The 22,581-nt window shown below is 49.0% G+C and overlaps 1 protein-coding gene across 3 annotated transcripts in view; it reads left to right on the forward strand.

Annotated features, from left to right (window-relative positions):
- Positions 1-5,194: 5,194 nt before the first annotated feature.
- HPS3 (HPS3 biogenesis of lysosomal organelles complex 2 subunit 1) overlaps positions 5,195-22,581 on the forward strand; it is a 38,748-nt gene continuing 21,361 nt past the window's right edge. Inside the window, exons 1-6 of one of the 3 annotated variants that reach the window (XM_040974770.1) lie at positions 5,195-5,518; positions 11,991-12,485; positions 12,994-13,165; positions 13,259-13,344; positions 18,551-18,743; positions 20,791-20,872. In XM_040974770.1, coding sequence (XP_040830704.1) covers positions 5,245-5,518; positions 11,991-12,485; positions 12,994-13,165; positions 13,259-13,344; positions 18,551-18,743; positions 20,791-20,872 — 1,302 coding nt within the window. In that variant the 5' untranslated portion in view covers positions 5,195-5,244. The remainder of the gene's footprint in view (positions 5,519-11,990; positions 12,486-12,993; positions 13,166-13,258; positions 13,345-18,550; positions 18,744-20,790; positions 20,873-22,581) is intronic. The other 2 variants (XM_040974769.1, XM_040974771.1) reach the window with 2 other exon arrangements.

Genomic DNA, 22,581 nt, shown 5'->3' on the forward strand with positions numbered 1-22,581 from the left:
ATTGCAAAATAAAAAGCAGGAATATTTTCAAATGTTTACTAACAAATGCATCTCAAAAACCTTGTTGCTTTAACAGAGGAGCAGATAAACAGAGCATTTGATTCTAGAATTATTTGTCATCTGTGGACAATCTATGGAAACACATTTGTTAACCGTGGGGTCAGTAACCGTTAACCGGGAGAGTGGCCCCATAGATGTTGGGGGCGGCGCTCAGTCCATCAGACTTCCCTCATTCGTAGTACAACATTTACTTTCTGCCTTACCGAGAGGAGGGGCGAGGGGTGGGATCACCACGCGCTGAGACTTCTGGCCCCCATTCATTCTGTGGTGGTTTTTCACAGTTGCAGAAAGCAACTTGGTACCTGGGAAAAAGGTCATGGAGACTCTTAAATGTGATCTGGGAGTTGAGCATACTGGCAACCTGTGATCGTGAGGCCACTCAAGGCTAAGTCCCCCTGAGAGAAAGATGTGGGTGGACCAGCCGCGTCCCAGTTTCACAGCTGTCAGTGACTGATTGGCGCGAAGAGCTCTCATCAGCGGTGTACCTCAGGGAGTGTAGCAGTCAGCCAGAAGAATCCGTGGCCTCTTTTTAAAGTTCTCATCGCACCACTAGAGGTCACTAGAGCTCACTATTGCCTATGAAGACCAATTTTGTTAACTTGGCCAATACACTTTCAGAATACTGTACACATTACTTAGAAAAATAAAAATACCTCAGTATAAGGGCTAGATTTAGTAAGTACCCTAATCACGGTGTTGATATTTTCAAACTCTGCAGTAATTCTGGGCCTGTTATGAAGGCTCAGTGTCTAAAACCTCGCCTTGCACATGCCAGGATCCCATGTAGCTGCCAGTTTGTGTCCCAGCTGCTCCACTTCCCATCCAGCTCCCTGCCTGTGGCCTGGGAAAGCAGTCGAGGACGGCCCAAGGCTTTGGGACCCTGCACCCACGTGGGAGACCCGGAAGAGGCTCCTGGCTTTAGATCAGCTCAGCTCCAGCTGTTGTGGCTGCTTGGGTAGTGAACCAGTGGATGAAAAACCTTTCTCTCTGTCTCTCTTTCTCTCTGTAAAATAAACTTAAAGAAAAAAATTTCCCAGTGACTCTAATGTGTAGCAAAATTAGTCATTTTTTTTCTTTATTTTAAATAATTTTATTTTTGATGTTGTTTACATAGCTGACAAGGACACACACACATGAGGACCACTGATTAGGGTGGGAAGGGTCAAGGTATAGGGGAAGGTGGATGAGACAAATGATTCTAATTTTCCTTTTTTTCCCCCCTTTTTTATGTTTCTAGGGGTTGGGGTAGGTGGAGAGAATGAGGTGCCATCCTGCTCCCAGCTGCCAAACCGCATCAGTATCTGGGGGAGGAAGATGTCCACTTGGCCACAAATCCTATGATTTTCCCTGTGGCTGGAGTTTTGAGTCCAGTGGTCCAGTTGGGGAGCCCCAGATCTGACTGTTGCCTGTGCCAGCCAGTACAGGGTCCCGTTTAGTCCATCACTCACATCAGTCTATGCACACACCGCAATAATCATAGTTGCCTAGTCAATTCTGTTCCCAGCCCCATGTCCTATGCAAACCGACCAGTGCTGTGGCTCAGCCCAACCCATCCTACCACAGACTGGGCTGTCACACACACCAGCAGGGACTGCATAGTTGGGAGCCACTTGCAATAACCCCCACCAGGCCCGTTCCCAGCCCCAGTTCCTGCATGTGCCACCATGAGCAGCAGACAGATCTGATCTGTGCCACATCCCAGTCGGGTTCTCATATACACTTATGAGTGCTGCAGCTTAGCTCAGCCCACTCCGCCCCACAGCTTAGCTCAGCCCACTCCACCCCACAGCTTAGCTCAGCCCACTCCGCCCCACAGCTTAGCTCAGCCCACTCCACAGCTTAGCTCAGCCCACTCCACAGCTTAGCTCAGCCCACTCCGCCCCACAGCTTAGCTCAGCCCACTCCGCCCCACAGCTTAGCTCAGCCCACTCCACAGCTTAGCTCAGCCCACTCCGCCCCACAGCTTAGCTCAGCCCACTCCACCCCACAGCTTAGCTCAGCCCACTCCACCCCACAGCTTGGCTCAGCCCACTCCACCCCACAGCTTAGCTCAGCCCACTCCACCCCACAGCTTGGCTCAGCCCACTCCACCCCACAGCTTAGCTCAGCCCACTCCACCCCACAGCTTGGCTCAGCCCACTCCACCCCACAGCTTAGCTCAGCCCACTCCACAGCTTAGCTCAGCCCACTCCGCCCCACAGCTTAGCTCAGCCCACTCCGCCCCACAGCTTAGCTCAGCCCACTCCACCCCACAGCTTGGCTCAGCCCACTCCACAGCTTAGCTCAGCCCACTCCACCCCACAGCTTAGCTCAGCCCACTCCGCCCCACAGCTTAGCTCAGCCCACTCCACCCCACAGCTTGGCTCAGCCCACTCCACCCCACAGCTTAGCTCAGCCCACTCCACAGCTTAGCTCAGCCCACTCCACCCCACAGCTTAGCTCAGCCCACTCCGCCCCACAGCTTAGCTCAGCCCACTCCACCCCACAGTTTAGCTCAGCCCACTCCACTCCACAGCTTAGCTCAGCCCACTCCACTCCACAGCTTAGCTCAGCCCACTCCGCCCCACAGCTTAGCTCAGCCCACTCCACTCCACAGCTTAGCTCAGCCCACTCCACAGCTTAGCTCAGCCCACTCCACCCCACAGCTTAGCTCAGCCCACTCCGCCCCACAGCTTGGCTCAGCCCACTCCACAACTTAGCTCAGCCCACTCCGCCCCACAGCTTAGCTCAGCCCACTCCGCCCCACAGTTTAGCTCAGCCCACTCCGCCCCACAGCTTAGCTCAGCCCACTCCACCAGCCGCGTGTACATTCAGGGATGCTGCCGCTCGTCCAGCCTGGCCCGCCCCCAGCCCTAGCTCTCATGCACACCAGTGGGAGTTGCAGCCCAGCGGATGAGTGCCTATAGTTTTCCCACCAAGTCCATTCCCAGATCTTTCACTTCCCAGGGAGTATCATGGTCCAATCTGACGCAACTTGTACCCTGGAGCCAGCACTTGCCAGGTAGCACTTATCCTGGGTCTGGCATATGCTAGTAAATGCAAAACCTAGCTCACATGCAGGCCTGCCCAGCCTGGTTTGCCCCCAGACCCAGCTCATGCTGGGAGGTGATTCAGCCCTTCCCAGCCCAGCCAGCTCCCAGTCCCAGCCCTAATGATGAACTTGGTAGATGTTTCATTTCAACCTAACCACGCCTACACCCTGTCCTGACTCTAGCACCTGCCAGCAGGTGTTGCAGACTAATCCAGCCTACCTCGCCCCCAAACTTGAATCACATGCATGTCAATGGGTACTGTAGTCCAGCCTGGCCTGGACTGTGCCCAGCCTCATTTTTTGTGCTTACCAGTCTGGGCTGTGTCTTAACAGGGGAGTTCCCGAGCTCCTCTATTAGATCAGCTCCCAGTCACACACACACCACACAGGTGGGAGTTTGGCTCAGCCTAACGTGGTCCACCTCCAGTCCTGACATTGACCAGCAAGGACTATGGCCTTGCCAGACCAGCCCATGCCATTTCCAGCTCTCACAGGTGGGTGCTACAGCCCAGTCTTGCCTGATTCACCCCCAGACCTGGCTCTCATGTGGATCAGTGTGTGCTGTGATGTAGCTCAGCCTGTCCCATACCCACTCTGGTTCTTGTGAGTGCCAGTGGATTTGGAGCCCAGCCCAGTTTGGCACACCCCCAAACCCAGCCCACACATATGCTGAGGGATGCTACAGCCATGTTCAGCCCAGTTTGTCATACCCATCCAAGGCTCTTGTGCTCGCCAGTGGGAGCTCAACTCAGCCAGTGCATCCCCTTAGCTCCCCTACCAGACCCGCTGCTAGACCCAGATCTTCAATGTACGGATGTTACAGCCTGGTCTGGCCCACCCACCCCAGCTTCTCACCATTGGGTACTGCAGCCTAGCCCTGCCCAGCCTGCCCGCATCCCTGGCTCTCATGCAAACCGATGTATGTGATAGCCTAGCTTGGCATGGCCTGCACCCTGTTCAAGTTCCTGTGCATGCCAGTGTTCTGTAGTTTGGCCTGACCTGGCCCAGTCTGCCCCTGGAACCAGCCCACAGACCTGCCAACAAGTGGAGCAGTCCTGCCTGGCCTGAGCAACACCCAGCCCTGACTCTCATGCTTGTAGCCTAGCAGAGGAGTTCTCCAAATTCCCCCATGGGGCCCACTCCCAGACCTGGATCTTACCCGTGACAGCGGGGCCAGGCCTTTACCTGGCATAGCCCACCCCCTGAATCTCAACCTCTGTGTGTGCTGGTAGGTGGGTGCACGTGTGGGTGCTGCAGCCTGGGCCAGGCCAGTCTTGTCCCAACCTCCATTCTCATAAGCATCAGTGAGTTCCATGGTCATACCCAGCTCAGACTATCACCAGCCCCAGCTCTCAAGCAAACCAGCAGGTATTGTATTCCCGTAGAAGTGAACTCACATATCCCCTGAATCCAATCCAATCTCTAGCAACCTGCTTTCTGTTGTGAAACTGTTTCAGAAAGTGGGCGGTGGGAGGTGCGGTGGGAGGGTGGAGCTGTGAGCAGGAGTTTCTTGCTGAGAGGTCAGGGCAAGGCCATACACTGGGCAGCCGTAGGAGCAATAGATGAGAACCAGGGAGTTGCCCTTGGCATTCTTTTAGACCCTGGGGCTCAACCTTTTTGTTCAGTGCCTACAGTACCCACACCCACAGGCTCTTTAATTCAGCAAGTGTCTTCCTGCCAAGCGCGTTCAGGGCGTCGCCTTTTTGAACTAAGCCGTTCTAGAGTCTACAGGATTTCTGAACAACGCTGGTGTGTGTTTCGTCCCGGGTTGTGCCATTCCCTGTTTGTGGAGTCCCCAGCTCCGGAATCTCCAGGTTGCTGTGGGAACAAGGGTCACGCTCCTGAAATGAAAACAAGATGGTCCAAAAGAGCGGGGCGATTCCGGTCGTTACAGCGCACTCCAGAACCTGGTCATCAGCAGCAGCAACGTGGGAAGGACAGCGGACCCCACAGGAGACAAATGCCCAGCGCGGACCCGAGCCGAGCACCGACCCCCAGAGACCTGCCCAGGGGCGGGACCTCGCGCTCCGCCCTCACCCGGCCTCGCTGCGGCCTCTTTAAGAAGCGGAGCCCGAGGGCCCTCACATGACTCGGCGCGGCCCGCTGGCTCCCGGAAGCGGCCCTGCCTCGGGTGGCCGGCTCGGGGGCTCTGGATGACCGCGGGCCGGGCACACCGGGGCAGACCGGGCCAGCCCGCAGCCGGCGCCGGGATGGTGCAGCTGTACAATCTGCACCCGTTCGGGTCGCAGCAGGTGGTGCCCTGCAAGCTGGAGCCGGAGCGCTTCTGCGGCGGGGGTCGCGATGCGCTCTTCGTGGCGGCGGGCTGCAAGGTGGAGGCGTTCGCGGTGGCCGGCCAGGAGCTGTGCCAGCCGCGGTGCGTCTTCTCGACGCTCGGCCGGGTGCTGCGCCTGGCCTACAGCGAGCCAGGTGAGTCGCAGCGGGCCCCCGGGGGGCATCTCCCAAGTGCGGCGGCTCTGAGTGAAGAGACCTGGGGCTTCCTGGAACTGGTGGTGCTTGGGACCAAAGGTGTCCGAGCTGTGCGGTTGTCGTGGCAACCGCAAAAGTGGGGTTACTTCTGAGGGGCGGGGCGGGGGTGGCGGGGACACTTGACTGCTGCCTTGCCTCTTGTGTTCTGATTGCGCCCCGTGCACCCCACGTGCCCACACCCTTTACTGCAGAAATTTTCAGACCCGTGGGAAAGTGGGAGCAGGGAGAATAATACCGGAAGCCTCGAGGTGCGCCCACTTCAGGAGTTACCCCAGCTCAGACCTTTAACAGCTTTCCCTCTCCTGGCTGTTCTTTGGAAAGCCCACATTTGTATGCTGATGTTGAAATGCGTGGGAGTTGATCTTGATCCTTCTTGCCCTCGTCCTCCCCGCCTGAGACGGCTCTAGACCCACCCACCCACGGTTAACACATTTCCATCCGAAATGTGGAGCAAAACCAAAGGAATGCTGTGTGAGTGTTTCCCTGCTTCAGCGGAATCTAGCATTTCACAGCCGACGCTCTTTCAGATTCCCTCCTAGGATTCTCCTAGCCACCTGTCAGCTGTGGTCCTTCCCTTCCCAGGGGGGTGTGGAGCGCAGTGCCGATGGTGGAGCGCGGCCCTGGCTGTGCTGGTGCTGGCCGTGCTGGAGAGGGGCAGCTGCAGCATCGGATGGGTCTCCATCATCCCTGTTGGGCAGCTGCTGCCCTGGGAATCCTTTGAATCTGTTGATTGGGTTCAAAGTAAGTTGATTCATTAAATCAGTGATGTCTAGACATCACACTTTTGTGGGTATGGTAAAAAACTGTGGGGTTACCACACATAACATTTGATTTTTTGATTTGGTGAAGATGTGTGTGTGTAAGATGTATATTTTAAAAATGAAAAGCCGTACTTGTGCTTATGGTCATTATTTTAATAAAATAAAAACTGCCTCTCAGCAAACACTCAGCTTTCGGACCAGTTTGATACACTGTCCATGTTTTTCCCTTTTTGACTGATTACATTAACGGGTGTTTGAAAATCACTCATAAGCTCTGTGATTTCCCTTGGCTTGGGTATTTCTTCTGAAATCTATTTCTGTCGAGTCTTGGCCAATGTTGGTGGTTTTCTCCAATACTGCCCCCCTTTGGGGCTTGGGAGTTTTCGCTTGTACAGGTTCTGTCATGTGGCACACTGAGCAGTTTCAACTTCAGCATTTGTGTAAGTGGCGGGTTCAGGGACAAGGTGGCATGCCTGCATTCTTCCAAATGGTCACTTACCCTGCAAGCCGAAGCGGCAGGTAGGATGTGAAACTTCTAGTCTTCCTGCTAGCTTGAGTGGTGGTTTCTCTCTGATCTTTGGTCACTATAAACGCATGAGAATTACCCAGGGAGCTTAAAAGCATACAGTTGCCCAGGCCACCCCTCCAAGGTGGGGGTTTGCTTCTCTGGGGTGGGATCAGCGTTGGGGTGAGTCTGATGTGCAAGCAGAAGCAAGGATCACTGACTCTGAGCCCCGCTGGCTATGGGAGCGTAAGTCGTGAGTTGTATGACAAACTCGTGAGTGAGGCTTTGAAGAACAAAGATGTTTTTATAGTGTAATTGGCTGCTTAAAGCAAAACCAGGAACCCTATGGGCTGGAATTAGCGTCATGGGCCTTATAGCAGAAGGGTAACTCTTAGTGCACAGCTTCAATTTCCACCCTGGGCACAGCTCCTGCTGATTTCCCCATAACTGGGTGTGAGTCAGGCTGCCCGCTGGCTCTTGCAGACTTCAGATGACTTTGTCTTCCTCTCCTCAGCTTTCCGCTGATCACAGCAGCTGGGACGGGGGCAGAGGGGAGTTCCTTCCCTCACTGCCCCCTGGCATCCTCTGTGGCAAAGCTGTGCACGTCGGAACCACAGAGGATCTTAGAACAGACACTGGTGTGTATTGTAAATGCTTTTCGATCTCACCCAAGCAGAAATCGCTTCAAAGTTTATTTTTAAAAATCTCTAAATTAGCTTCAGGCCATTCTCCTTTTATAGAGTTTGGGGGCATTGAAGAGGAAATGGGTAACAATTTTGAATAGCATCATCAGTAAGGGAAACCTAATGTAGGTTTTATATGTGAAGGGAAAAGCCAGAAGAGTGACAACACACTCGTACCACTGGGCCAACAGACTTGAAAACAGTGCAAGCAGTAAACTTGATGTTGTCTATATTTTAAAAAGATTTATTTATTTATTTGAAGTCAGAGGAATTGATCTTTCCTCCTATGGTTTACTTCCCGAATAGCTGCAACAGCCAGGGCTGGGTCAGGGCCAAGAAGTAGGTCACACCCAAGGATCTCCCGCACGGGTAGGAGGCAGCCAGACACTTGGGCCGTCTTCTGCTGCTCTTCCCAGGGCATTAGCAGGGAGCTGGATCAGAAGTGGAGCAGCTGGAACTCAACTGGCTCCCGAATGGAATGCCAGCACTGCAGATGATAGCTTGGCCCGCTGTGCTGCAAGGCAGGCCCTACCTTGTGTTTCTTTCGCCAAAATAAAAAGAAAATTTGACTGCATCTTTGGAACAAAATGAACTCTTATGGCACCTGTAAGATAGCTTGAGTTTTTGGGGGTTCTACCAAGGTCTGCAGAGGAAGAGCAGGTGCAGGCTTCATTCCGTGGCATCCGAGGAACAGGCGACGGGGAAAAGCTTGCCTCTTTTTGCCACCTGCATCGTGGTGGAGGAGAGCAGAGGAGCCCTGGGGAGCCTCGTGGGTGTCTGCAGAAAGCAGATAGAATGGCACGCTTGCCGCATGTGGATGTGAAAAGTCACTGTAAGAGCAGCAGGCCAGCGGCAGCTCGTTGGCCGGAGGCTGACGGACTGGGGCACTGGGGCAGTAAGTTTCTACATTTGGAATAGCTGAAGTTATTGCCACAACATGTCCCACTTCCTTGCCCATAAAGACAAGAAATTTAAATAAAACGCTGCCAAAACAACAGACCCTGTGGGAGTGTATTAATGTAATTTAAGGCCATGGTAGAAGGTATAAACAAGGTAGGAGAACAGAACAACCGAGAAACAGATAGTACTGATTACAGAAGAATTTTATGGTGGGCCTGGCGCAACTGCATAGTGGCTTAAGTCCTCACCTTGCATGCACCAGGATCCTCTATGGACACTGGTTCATGTCCTGGCTGCTCCACTTCCCATCCAGCTCCCTGCTTGGAGCCGAGGAAAGCAGTTGAGGTCGGTCCAAGGCCTTGGGATCCTGCATCCACATAGGAAACCCAGAAGAAGCTCCTGGCTTCTGGCTTCATATCAGCTCAGCTCTGACTGTTGCGGCCACTTGGGGAGTGAATCATCGGACTGAAGATCTTTTTCTCTGTCTCCCCTTTTCTCTGTAAGTCTGACTTTCCAACAATAAAACAAATCCTTTTTTAAAAAAAAAAATAATTTTATGGCAAAACATGTCAAAGCAAAGTCAAACAGCTTTATTCTTGTCCAACTTTTGGTTAACATTCGTTTAATCCAGAAAGTTTTGATTCCTTAATGCTAACAACACATCAGCACCTTGATTAAAAAATGGACTATTTGCAGAAGAAAAACTATTTTTGATAAACATTGGAAAAGATGATCAGTATATTTTTTTATTTCATTTTATGACAGTTTCATAGGCTCTGGGATTCCCCCATCCCGTGGTGGATTCCTCCACATTGTTGCAGTAGTACAGTTCAAATCCCGTCATGATTCCTTCATTGTGAGCATGCACCGTGCAGAGTCCAGCCTCTTCCTGTCCAGTAAGTTCGACAGTTTCCTAGGATGATCAGCTTTGTACGTGGTCCAGGGACTGTTTGCCATCGCCTGGAGGGAGCGTTTGTGAGGACGTGCGAGAAAGAGCCACATGCTGCCGGCCGTGTGCGCTTCTGTTCCTGCATGAGAGCAATTTGGCAGCTTCTGTCATGTTTACTCTTTTACTATTATTTTAAAGATTTTTCATTTTTATTACAAAGTCAGATATACAGAGAAGAGGAGAGACAGAGAGGAAGATCTTCTGTCCGATGATTCACTCCCCAAGTGAGCACAACTGCTGGTGCTGCACTGATCTGAAGCCAGGAACCAGGAACCTCTTCCAGGTCTCTCACGCGGGTCAGGGTCCCAAAGCTTTGGGCCGTCCTCGACTGCTTTCCCAGGCCACAATCAGGGAGCTGGAAGGGAAGCCGGGCCGCCGGGATTAGAACTGGCGCCCATATGGGATCCCGGGGCGTTTAAGGCGAGGACTTAAGCTGCTAGGCCACGCCGCCGGGCCCGCTTTTACTATTTTTTTAAGATTTTGTTTTTATTGGAAAGGCAGATATACAGAGAGGAGGATAGACAGAGGAAGATCTTCTGTCTGCTGATTCACTCCCCAAGTGGCTGCAATGGCTGGAGCTGAGCCAATCTGAAGCCAGGAGCCAGGAGCTTCTTCCAGGTCTCCCGCATGGGTGTAGGGTCTCAAGGCTTTGGGCCATCCTCGACTGCTTTTCCAGGCTCCAAACAGGGAGCTGGATGGGAAGCAGGGCTGCGGGGATTAGAACTGGCGCCCACATGGGATACAGGTACGTTCAAGGCAAGACCATTAGCCACTATGCAGTTGCGCTGGGCCCTTCTCTGGCGTTTAAAATGCACCTGCTGGGGGGTAGCTATTTGGTATGGTGGTGAAGATGCCTCTTAGAACAACCACATGCCGTATCTGAGTGATGAGACCAAGTCCTGCATCCACTGTGAATTCCTGCTCCCTGCTCGTCTGTGGCATGAGCAACAGCAGGGGATGGCTATGATACTTGGGTCCCTGTCACTCGCAGGGGGACCTTCTGAAGTCCTGGTTCTTGGCTTAAGCCTCGCCAGCCACAGCTGTTGTGATCTGGGATGTGAACTAGCTTCTGGACGGTCTCTCTGTTTGCCTTTTAAAGAAGTGAAAAAATAGAACCAAACACACATTGATGCCAGTGTTCTCAGCTTTGTATGCATCAAAATAAACTCTTGACTAAGCGCATGTACAGGCATAGGACTGGTCACCACTCTGTAGCAAATGGCCGAAGGCTGGAAGTAGTTGTATGTGTGCATCCCCGGGGATTTGCAGAGCGCAGGTGTATACAGCGGATTCGCAGATATTGGAAAAGACAGGTAATTACGTGCCGACTTGGAGGGAAAGATTTGTTGGTAATTTCCTGAAGCTGCAGGCCTGTAAGCATGTAGTGTGTTTCTGTTTTGGTTAGTAAGATAAAGAGAATACCACTCTACCACTCTTACCTACATTTGCCACTTGTGTGACAGCCGTGTTGAAGGCCCTTCCTTGGCCTCAGGGAAAGGACTGCAGGCCGATGGTTGCACTTTAATTTTGCACCTCTTTACTGCTTTGCTCTTTGAACTTCTCGCAACAAATGCGTGCTTTTGATGTTTTTTCAGAGCTTCACTTGTGGAAAGGATAGAGGTTAAAGTGCAAATTGAGGGCCCAGCGTTAGCCTAGTGGCTAAAGTCCTCTTCTTGCATGAGCTGGGATCCCATAGGGGTGCTGATCTGTGTCCTAGCTGCCCCACTTCCCAACTAGCTCCCTGCTTGTGGACTAGGAAGTCAGTTGAGGACGGCCCAAAGCCTTAGGACCCTGCATGAAGGACCTGGAAGAGGCTCCTGGCTGCTGGCTTTGGATGGATGCAGCTCCAGCCCTTGCCACTTGGGGAGTGAATCAGCAGATGGAAGATCTGTCTCTCCTCCCCTCTGTATATCTGACTTTCCAATAAAAATAAATAAATCTTTTGAAAAAAAAAAAGTGAAAATTGAGACACTGTACTACCATGTCAGTAGAATTTTATTAGGCCTCTAGATTTCTAACAATAAAAATAAGGAATAAGATATAGAATTTCCATGCATTGATATGAATAGCTGATAGGTTAAGACCACAAAATGGGAAGAACTTTATTTCAGAACCTCAATGCTTCATGTCAGTTAAAAATGTGGCCCATCAAGGTGGCCTAGAGGCTGGGGTCCTCGCCTTGCATGTGCCTGCAGCCCATATGGGCACTGGTTCTGGTCCTGGCAGCCCTGCTTCCCATCTAGCTCTCTGCTTGTGGCCTGGGACAGAAGTCGAGGTCGGCCCAGGGTCTTGGGACCTGCACCCGTGTGGGAGACCCGGGTAGGGGGATGGTCCTGGCTCCTTGCTTCAGATCGGCTTGGCTCTGGCTGTTACAGCCGCTTGGGGAGTGAATTAACAGACAGAAGATCTTTCTCTCTGTCTCTCCTTCTCTCTGTATATCTGACTTTCCAATAAAAATAGAAAAAAAAAAAAAAACCTTCCCCCAAAATGCACCTAAGATTTCAATGTTTTAGATTTTTATTCTATTCAGCCTCGAATGCAGCCTGTGTATTCGGATTCATAAGTGGTCCTGCTTTCATTGCAAATTCCAATTACAATCTTCCTTCCCCCTCAGGTGACTATTTGGTAACCATTGAAGAGAAGAACAAAGAGACGTTTCTGCGTGCTTATATCAACTGGAGGAGTAAGAGGACGGAAAACTCTCGAGTGTGCATCCGAATGGTGGGGCACCACGTGGAGGTGCCCTTCCTGGAGACCTTGCGAGACCAGATGTCCATAGTGGAGATGCCGCTCTCGGAAGCTCCCTTGTGCATTTCCTGTTGCCCCGTCAAAGGGGACCTTCTTGTTGGCTGCACAAATAAATTAGTCTTATTTAGTTTGAAGCATCAGACCATTAATGAGGAATTCTCGATGTTGGACTTTGAGCGTTCCTTAATTGTGCACATAGATAGGATGTGTCCTGTTGAAATTTCTTTCTGTGTTGGATATGTTGCTGTCATGTCAGACTTAGAAGTCCTAATCCTAAAACTGGAGCCAGACCCCAAAACTGGAGAGAGAGCTAACCACCATGCGGAGGGGACCAAGAGTCCAGTGGAGCAGACTGAACAAGGTAAATATAAACTTAACTTCTTACAAATGACCTTCACTGAGAGCTCTAGTGTGGACGGTGTCCCGACGCCTTATTTATGTGTTTAGCTATTCCTGTTCCATGTGGGTTAATGAGCTTGCCCTTCATATCTTATTTTGAAGCCTATAAGTTTGTGTCTACGTATATTTCTCAGTAGCAGTTATGAATCAGTCACTGTCAGGAGAGGAGCTGTTATTATTTGTTCTCACACTTTCCAGTGGGAGGATCTTGTGTTAGTGATACCGTCTGTGAATTTCAATTTCCTTGCATGTGGATGGGAGCTATCTTTCCTGTTGTACTTTAGCAATTGTGGTAGATAAATGTTCATGTGCTAAGAAACCCACAGTACCTTATAAATGTATATAATAAGTATATATGTATACATAAATAAAAGTACTGCAATTGTATTTCACCCCTGGGAGAACATTGGGAAATCTTCCTTCAAGCAAATGGTAGTTTTACATTTGTTAAACTCTGGAAATTTTTCAAGGTATCAAGGACGACACAGCTCAGCTCGAGTCAGATGACTTTGTCGTGTGCCAGAAGCCCATGGAGCTGCTTGGTGAAAAAAGTGAACAGTCGGGGATATCTGTCACACTGGAGTCCACAGGATTATCTGAGGACAAAGTGAAATATTCCCACGTTCAGCATCTGTTTTATAGGTATCAGAAAGCTTTGTATCCACCAGTATTTGACATAGATGAGCCTACGGTACGTGGACATCACATCTGTCCTTCTCCTTTTTAAACCTACAGACGTTTTGCTCCTGATATTTCCCTCTGTGCCTTTTCTGACGACATTAAGTTGCATTCCCTTCAGTTGCTCCCGGTTTACCGAACAGGTGAGTGTGGCGGGCCGCCGCGCAGGCGCTGGGGAGGCTCGGGGCTGGGAAGGAGGACCAGCGTGGATCGCGGCTCTGCTTCTTCCACGGTGTCTCCTCCGTGTTTCTGAGCAGATCTCATAGTGAGCCTCAGAAGCCCCAAAAGAGAAGTGCTGTTGTCCAGGAGAAGTAAAACCTCGGAGAGCATGTGACAAACAAAACCGATTTCCCTTTCTGAAATGGTCTCCGGGCCCAGAAAGGAAAACCTGAGTCCAGGGAGGGCGGAAGCTTACGCTCAGTGCTGGCTGGTTAGTTGACGGCCTTGTGAGCCAGGCGGGACGCGTGCTTGGAGTGGAGGTTCATCCGGAGCAGTGATCCACACCGCTGCTGCACGTGCTTATGTGATTGCTTTAAAAACAGTAGTGCCGAGGTTCTGCGTGCTGGAGACTGGGACGTCGCTGGTCCCTGGTGGGGCCTGAGCACACGCATTTACTTTAAAGCTCCATCGGAGTCTAATTGGGGACTAAAACTGAAAATGACCAATCACACGCAGGTCTGTCCTGTTGAACAATTTTCGATATCTTCTAGAAGAAGAGACTTTTTAAAACATTTATTTGTTTGACAAAGTTACATACACAGAGACGGAGAGACAGAAAGCTTCCATCCACTGGTTCATCAAGCAGATGGCCACAATAGCCAGCACTGGGTCATGCGGAAGCCAGGAGCCAGAAGCTTCCTCTGGGTCTCCCATGTGGGTGTAGAGGCCCAAGGACTTGGGCCATCCTCACTCCTTTTCCTAGACCATTAACTGAGAGCTGATTGGGAAGTGGAACACCTGGGACACAAATTGACACCCATAGAGGACCCCGGGCAATCATATAAATATTAAGTATAAATACTATTTTGATTAGTTGTTTTAATTGCTTTTATCATTTCAGTAAGAATTTATTGATTACCTATTGTGCTGAGCATTGCACTGAATACTAGGGAGCCAACAGTGAGCAGAAGTTGATTGGCAAAGTCCTTGCACTTGTAGAGCTAAATGTCTGAATGACGGAAGGCAGTCAGGACCTGAATAATAGCCGAGACACACTTATGCATTGAGACGAATGCTGTGTGAGAGTCAATAACACAACAGGGAAAGCTTATTCTGGAGTCAGAGTAAGCTTTCTAAGGAAGAGGATATGAAGGGGGTATGGGGTTGGCTTGGGGTTAGGAGTTGGTGGAGGGGAAGCAAAGAGGTGGAGGAAATAGCAAAACCGCTGTGGTGAGGGGAAACATGTCATGTTTGAGGAACTGAGAAAAGCAAGGCCAGGTGTCAGAGAGCAAGGAGGGGATGTCAGCAAAGTTAGATGGCCGATAGGACCAGCAGCCATGCGAGGAGCACCAGCTCTTCATCTGGTAAACCACTCATTGCACTTGGAATCAAGTTCTCAGACCCATTCCCAGGGTCTACATAGCCTTAACCCTGAGCTCATTCCAGTTTATTCTTTCCCATCCCTAGTGGCCTTCCTCTCTTTCTCAGATAAGCCAAATGTACTTTGAAAGTACGTTAGTGTGTGATACATTATTTGCCTTTTGTAGGCTTAGAATACGCTTCCCTCGCATCTCGCCTGACTTGTGCATTTAGGTGATTTAGTTCACAGCTCAAATGTACCGTCAGGTGGGGGCTGTGGCACACATCCGTGTCCCAAATCAGAGTGCCAGGTTCAAGTTTGGCTACTCCATACCTCCAGTGTAAGTTCCTCCTGAGGCACCTGGGAGGCAGCAAGTGATGGACCAAGTTCTTGGGTTCCTGCTAGCCACATGGGAGACCTGGATGGAATTCCTGATGTCCTTCTGGAACTTGCTGACATACCTTGACTGTTAATAAAGGTATCTGGGGAGTCAACTGGTGGATGGAAGATCTCTCTCTCTCTCTTTCTGCCTTTCCAAGAAATAAACAAATATTTTTAAAAGTAACCTCACTTGGATCTAGTGGCTAACGTCCTCACATTGCAAGCACTGGGATCCCATAGGGGCTCTGATCTGTGTCCCAGCTGCCCCACTTCCCATCCAAATCCCTGCTTGTGGACTAGGAAGTCAGTTGAGAACAGCCCAAAGCCTTAGGACCCTGCACCCATGCGAGAGACCTGGAAGAAGCTCTGGCTCCTGACTTAAGATTGGCTCAGCTCCAGCCTTTGTGGCCACTTGGGGAATGAACCAGCAGATGAAGATTTTTCTGTCTCTCCTTCTGTGTAAATCTGCCTTTTCATTAAAATAAATAAATCTTAAAAAAATAAAGTAGCATCACCCAAGAGGGCTTTCTTGTTCTCAAGTGTAAAATTTCACTTATCAACACACTCTATGGTTCACGTATTTATTTTAGTCCCCATCACTAGAACAAAAGCTCCATAAAAGTAGTTAGCTTGTCCTGTGTGCTGTTGCTGTTTCCCAAGAGCCACACCCTGGGTAGGTGCCTGAATACTGAATACACCAATGAAGAGATGGGAGCTGTGTTACAGATGAGCAGAAGTTTTAGAACATGTATTTTTCATTCAGTTTTGCATGAGAGAAGCACATATGCAGGGAGTAAGGTTGTCATGTGTGTTTGGGGATTAGCAAGCAATTGTGTTTGGCTGGAGCACAGGTGTGTGCAGGGGAATATGAGAAAGAAAAACCCAGACATTTGGCTTTGGCTCAGTGGTGGAAAGCATGGATTTAGACTTCTGATACTAATGAGTATCCTTGAAAAAGGTCAATTAGAGGAGTACTTTTTACTGATTTTATTATTTTTAGAAAGATTTATTTTACTTGAAAGTTGTAATTATGGACAGAGAGGGAGAGATGGAGAGAGAGTTCCTCCATCTGCTGATTCACTCCTGAAATGGCCGCCATGGCCAGAGCCGTGCCAGTTTGAAGTGAGGATCTAGGAGCTTTCTTCAGGTCTCCAATACGGGTATAAGGTCCCAAGGCTTTGGGCCGTCCTCCGCTGCCCTCCCAGGCCACTGTTGGGGAGCTGGATAAGAAATGGAGCAGGGGGGACATGAACTGGCACTCATTAGGATGCTAGTGCCACAGGTGGAGAATCAGTCCACTGCACCACTGGACTAGCCCTCAATTTGATTATTTTCTTACATTTTTCTAAGGGGGAGTTACAGAGAAAGAGGGAAAGACAGAGATCCGTTGGCCCACTTTCCTGCCGTTTGGGCCTGTATGATGCCAAAGCTGGGAGCCTGGAGGTTTTTCCTATTCTGTGTGGCTTAGGTCATCTTTAAACGCTTTCCCAGGTGCGTTAGCAGGGAGCTGGATTGGAAATGGAGGACCCAGGGGTGGACTCAGGTCCTTTTTTTTTAAAAAATTTTTTAAAGATATTTTATCTGAAAGGTAGAATTATAAAAAGAGAAAGAGAGACAGAATTGCTCATGATCATTCCCAATCATATGAGGCTATTTTGGTGCAAATCTCAGAGTTTATACTATTTCATCTACAACTAGTTTAACATGTATTTCTAAAAAAAGAAAGGTTGTTTTATCTAAACCAAAAATACCTTTTACATTTTAAAAAATTTTCCTTGATCTTATCAGATGTCTAGTCAGTATCCAGATTTCACTGTCTAAATTTTTTTTTTTTTTTTGCAATTCATTTGTTTAACTCACATTTTAAAGAAGTTCATTTACTGTAACTGGTTGCTGTGTCTTTTGAGTTTCTTAATCTGCAAGGTTCTTTAAAAACTTCATGGAACTGTAGAAGAAACATTTATTTTGGTACACAAAAGTTTTGAACTGGGCCTAGCACAGTAGCCTTGTGGCTAAAGTCCTGGCATTGCATGTGCTGGGATCCCATATGGACGCTGGTTCTAATCCTGGTTTCTCCACTTCCCATCCAGCTCCCTGCCTGTGCTTTAGGAAGGCAGACGAGCACGGCCCAAGGCCTTGAGACCCTACACCCGTGTAGGAGACCTGGAAGACGCTCCTGGCTCCTGGCTTTGGATCAGCTCAGTTTCAGCTGTTGCAGCTGGTTGGGGAGTAAACCAGTGGATGAAAGATCTTTGTGTCTCTCTTTCTCTCTGTAAATCTGATTTTCCCATAGAAATAAGTCTTTAAAAATTGTTTTTGAACTCTTTGCATAGTTTTTGTCCATTTTTCCATAGACCTTCTGAAGCCTCCTCAAGTAGCTTCTCCCTTCTTCTTTTTTCTGTTTTCCTTGGAGTTTATTTGACAAAAAATTGGTTTCTTATTGGCATGCTCCTGTATTTACTGTACTTCCTGAGAGCTGGTACTTAGCTGTAACTCCCTTCTGACCTGTATGGTAGCCTAGCTGTAACCTGTTATTGAACACTTTAAATAAGACTTGCGTATCTCAGTGTAGACATTCTGTAAAAATCTAATACACATTGGATTTCAGAAGACTTAGTAAAAACATACAGAATATTCATTCATTATTTTTTTTTTTTTTGCTTGTTGGTAATGTTTTGGATCTGTTGAGCTAAACAGTTTTAGAGTTTAGCTATTTATTTTTTTTTAAAGATTTGTTTATTTTTATTGGAAAAGCAGATTTACAGAGAGAAGGAAAGACAGGGAGAAAGATCTTCCATCTGCTGGTTCACTCCCCAAGGGGCAGCAACAGCCAGAGCTGAGCTGATCCAGAGTCAGGAGCCAGGAGCTTCTTCCGGGTCTCTTATTCAGGTGCAGGTTCCAAGGCTTTGGGCAGTCCACTACTGCTTTCCCAAACCACAAGCAGGGAGCTGGATGGGAACTGGAGCAGCTGGGATTATGAACTGGAGCCCCTGTGGGATCCCAGTGCTTCCAAGGCGATGAGTTTAGGTACTAGGCTACTGTGCCAGGCCCAAGCTGTCTTATTTTTTAAGTGAGATTACTAGAAAACTTTATAGATATAGCTCTCATTATATTTACGATGACAGTGCTGGTCTAGAGTTGGAGTTAGGTATTTTCTGTTAATTTTGAATACCCGTAAATACATTGAGCTCTGTTGGGAAGCATGTGGATCTGGGTGACCCTTTTGGGGACGTTAACAGCCACTTACGATTGTTAACTAGATCTGTTAAGTTTCAGGGCTTGCAAATCGGTGCTATTCTAATCACATCACTCCTCTGGTACTGATACTGTTCTGTAAAAAGTAACTTCCCTTTAGCAACTCTGCTTACCCCCCCCCCCCCACGCAGTCTGATGCACTCCCCTTGAGGTACCGCTTTGCTCATAGCCATTCCTACGATTTTTGCGTGCAGGTTCTCTTACATCAGATGGAAAAACCTCGTCTCAGGAAAAGGAGTTGCTGAGTCTCTTCTGCTTCTTCTCGCTACCTCACGCGGGCTACCTCTACATGATTGTCAAGTCTGTTGAGTTGATGTCCATCTACCAGTACCCGGAGAGGGCTCAGCAGGCCGTGCTCACACCGCAGTTCCTGCACGTCATCACAAGGTACCGTGACAGAGTCACCCGTCGGCCTTGCCTTTGAGTCAGTTTTTACGTGTCCCCTGAGCAGACAGATGGTCCTAACTCCCTGGGTCACAGCTGTCCTTTGTCACTCTGTCTTTTGGTGCCCATCGCTGCCTTCGCGGTGACCTAGGGGATGTGAGACTCTGGTGTTGTCTTTGTTCTGTTTTATTACACCGAGAGGGGATCCTTGTGAGAAAGTCCGATTCCTTCTAAAAGAAGGTTTTCTTAAGGAATTCCAATGAAACGTTACTGGTGCCGATCGGGACATCTCTTTAGATCTCTTTAGGTTTCCTCAACATTTTCTTTTTTTCTCACTGTCTTATTTCAGTATGAATTGAGCGATTTCATAATTGTACAGAAACAGTGCTTTGACTGGCTGGTAAACTGATCTGATTCCATCTCTCCACTCTTCTCCCCTCCCCTGCATTAGCACAGATGGGAAAACATTCACCGGGAGCTTTTATGATAACCAAAGTCGTGTGGCTGCTTAGCAACATGTGTCTTCTGGCGTATAGACTGAGATCTGAAGTGCAGTTGATCTCGTTTTCTTTCATCTCACCAATGCGTCTAGTTTGATTTCCTGTTTTCTGAGCCTAGACCCTCTGATCAGGCAGCTGTGACCAAGGCTCACCATCTGCTTTCTCCCACGCGAATGTAAGAGGAGACTGTTGATTACCAGCAAAGACACAGACTCTGTGAGATTGTGGAGCCAGTGTGGTGGCACCAAGGGCTGAGCCACCACTTCCTTACTCCGTAATAGAATGCCACATCGCATCTTGGCGGAGCCTTGCATCTGCTGTAGTGTGTCTCTGTTAGCTTTGCTGTCGTTCTTTCCTCTTTTTTTTTTTTTTTAAATTTCAAAGATTTCAGCCTTCCACATTCTGATTCAGTTTTAAGAAACATTCACAACTCCTGGGTTAACTATACTGGTTCTTAATGCCAGTAGTGGATTGTTGACTTAGATAGCAGCCCATGACAACCAGGTGTCCCTTGTTCCCTTGTGTCCTCCTGTGCAGAGCAGCCCAGGAATGACAAGACGGGAGTGTGAGGACCCGGGAGCCTTTTCTGTCACAGTCCCTGCTGTCCAGAGGGGCCTTGGATCGCGCCAGAGCCTCCCGCTCTGTTCCCATCCTAAACCAGCTGCTGGGTTAGGTGTGTCTGGAAATTCTTTCAGACGCTCTCTCATTTTCAGTTCTCTCACTGATTTGTGTCTCCTAATTGAGATGTGCTTCTCCACATAATCCAGGCAGAATTTCATCCTGAGATGGGTCAGGTGGAATAGTCAGGAAGCAGGTTCTAATCTTGCTTTGACAGTCACTCATATGTCCGCTGGGTAGATCCTGCTGGCCTTCTTTTTGTCTGTGTTTGAAATCATTGCTCCGGAGCCCTGGTTCTTAACTAGGAGTGGGCATCAGAATCAAACACGGGGCCTTATAGAAAAAGGCACCTGTAGTTTCAACTTTTTGAGCTGCTGTCTTAGCGGGGCTGAGGAGGATCAGTTACATCATTTTGAAAACACTCCATAGGGATATTTTAAAATAATATTTATTTATTTTTTATTGGAAAGGCAGATGTATAGACAGGAAGATCTTCCGTCCGATGATTCACTCCCCAAGTGAGCACAACGGCTGGTGCTGCACCGATTCGAAGCCAGGAACCAGGAATCTCTTCCGGGTCTCCCACGCGGGTGCAGGGTCCCAAAGCTTTGGGCCGTCCTCGACTGCTTTCCCGGGCCACAAGCAGGGAGCTGGATGGGAAGCGGAGCTGCCAGGATTAGAACTGGTGCCCATATGGGATCCTGGTGCGTTCAAGGCGAGGACTTTAGCCACTAGGCCACGCTGCCGGGCCCTCCATAGGGATTTTGAGTCACTGTCCTCATCGAGAAGCAGTCTAGATCATAAGCGTTTGACAGATGTTTGGGTCTTCTCCCTCCCCTGCGCTTGCGCTGATCGCTGATGAAACGCTCTGTGTGACGGGATCTTGCTCATCAGCCTCCACGCCCCTCAGCAGACTCCCTCCTGTTCCCTAGCAACAACCTGCAGTGTTTCACGGTGCGATGCAGTGCCGCGGTGGCCCGGGAGGAGGACCCGTACATGGACACCACCCTGAAGGTGAGAGCCAGCTGATGTGCCAGTGAAACGCCACCGTCACGCACGGAGAGGGAGGGCCTGCGGGTGTGCCGTTGGGCCTAAGCTTGGCTGGGACTGAAAGCCTTAATGTTGATTTGTTTATTCAATCAGCATATTCGAATTTAGTAGTAAGCATTTTGTGACTCATAGTTTAGTTGAAAAGGCTTAAGATTGCTTTGAAAACCTTTCATTCAAAATCGGCCCAGTGCATAGCTTGGTCAAGATGTACAGTGTAGCTTCAGAGAAAGCAATTTGTGATGGTGATATACTGCTTTTTGTTAATGAAAATATTGATGGCAGTTGTGCAGAGCTATTAACAAAAACAGTATGGAAATCGTATACTCAAGAATGCAACAATGGAATGCGGTGCATTGAAAGTATATTTATATAGTCGCTAGGTACGCCTATTTCTTTTGTCGTTTTCTAAACCTGCACTCACTTTCTGTAATCAGTCTAAGACTAATGGCTTTGGTGGATCAATAACCACATTCTACTGAGAGATAATGTACTTAGTGTTTTGTTTTTTTTTAATGTACTTAGTGTTTTAAAGCTCTTGACCATAAAATAAGTGTAGACAGCTTTCATGATGTAATTCTGAATCATTTGCCCTTGAATCCTGAGCTGAAGAATACACTGGTCATTTGCATAATATTCATCTATCCTGGTTTTTTTTAAAGATTTATTTTATTTTTATGACAAAGTGGATATACAGAGAGGAGGAGAGGCAGAGAGGAAGATCTTCTGTCCGATGATTCACTCCCCAAGTGGGCGCAACAGTAGGTGCTGTGCCGATCTGAAGCCAGGAACCAGGAATCTCTTCTGGGTCTCCCACACGGGTGCAGGGTCCCAAGGCTTTGGGCCGTCCTCGACTGCTTTCCCGGGCCACAGGCAGGGAGCTGGATGGGAAGTGGAGCTGCCAGGATTAGAACCAGCGTCCATATGGGATCCCAGTGCATTCAAGGCGAGGACTTTAGCTGCTAGGCCACGACGCCGGGCCCCATCTATGCTGTTTTATCTCTGAAGTATAAGCTAGTTGAATGAATATTTACTATAAAGTTATATGCTGCAGGAAACTCCCAAATTATAGTAACCTGTATTTCAAAGGTTGGTTTATGAATATCTGGAACTTGGAATTTTTTTTTTCCCCAGAAAAATAAGTGCTCAGTTGTTGGAGTTGTGTTAATAAGCCTGCGCCATAGGACCTAAGGGGTTGCCTTTTTTGGAGAAGCAGTAGTATGTTTGGGAGAGCAGGGTCTCTGACTGCAGTGACTCCTGGCTAGTTTTCTTTCTGCCTACAGTCTCTTTCTAAGGAGTCACAGATTTCCTATTCCTTCCTACGTATAAGTTGCACAACACTTTCACAAAATTATTTTAAAAATAGGGTTATTTCCCTGGTGAAAATGTGAAGGTGCTCACCATATTTTGTTCTTCTCTCCTCCCTCCATTCCTGAATTTTTAACCTTGGAAAGACAAAGGTGAAGGTGCACCTTGGAGCACAGAATAGGTTGAAATCTAAATTTGGGGAAAAAATAATGCCATCTCTTTTCAAACCTCTAAAACCAGAGGGGAGCGGCAAAGAAGAAACTAAGGGGAGGGAGGCAGAGGGGCTGGCAGGTGGCACCTGAGCCCACGGAAGTGGGAAAGGCGGGCAGTAGTGAGCATGCTTCCTCTTTCTGAGCTCCTGGATGCCC

This window comes from Ochotona curzoniae, unplaced genomic scaffold, assembly GCF_017591425.1.
Source record: "Ochotona curzoniae isolate NIBS_2020 unplaced genomic scaffold, NIBS_Ocur_1.0 contig_2599, whole genome shotgun sequence".
NCBI classification, from domain to species: Eukaryota; Metazoa; Chordata; class Mammalia; order Lagomorpha; family Ochotonidae; genus Ochotona; species Ochotona curzoniae.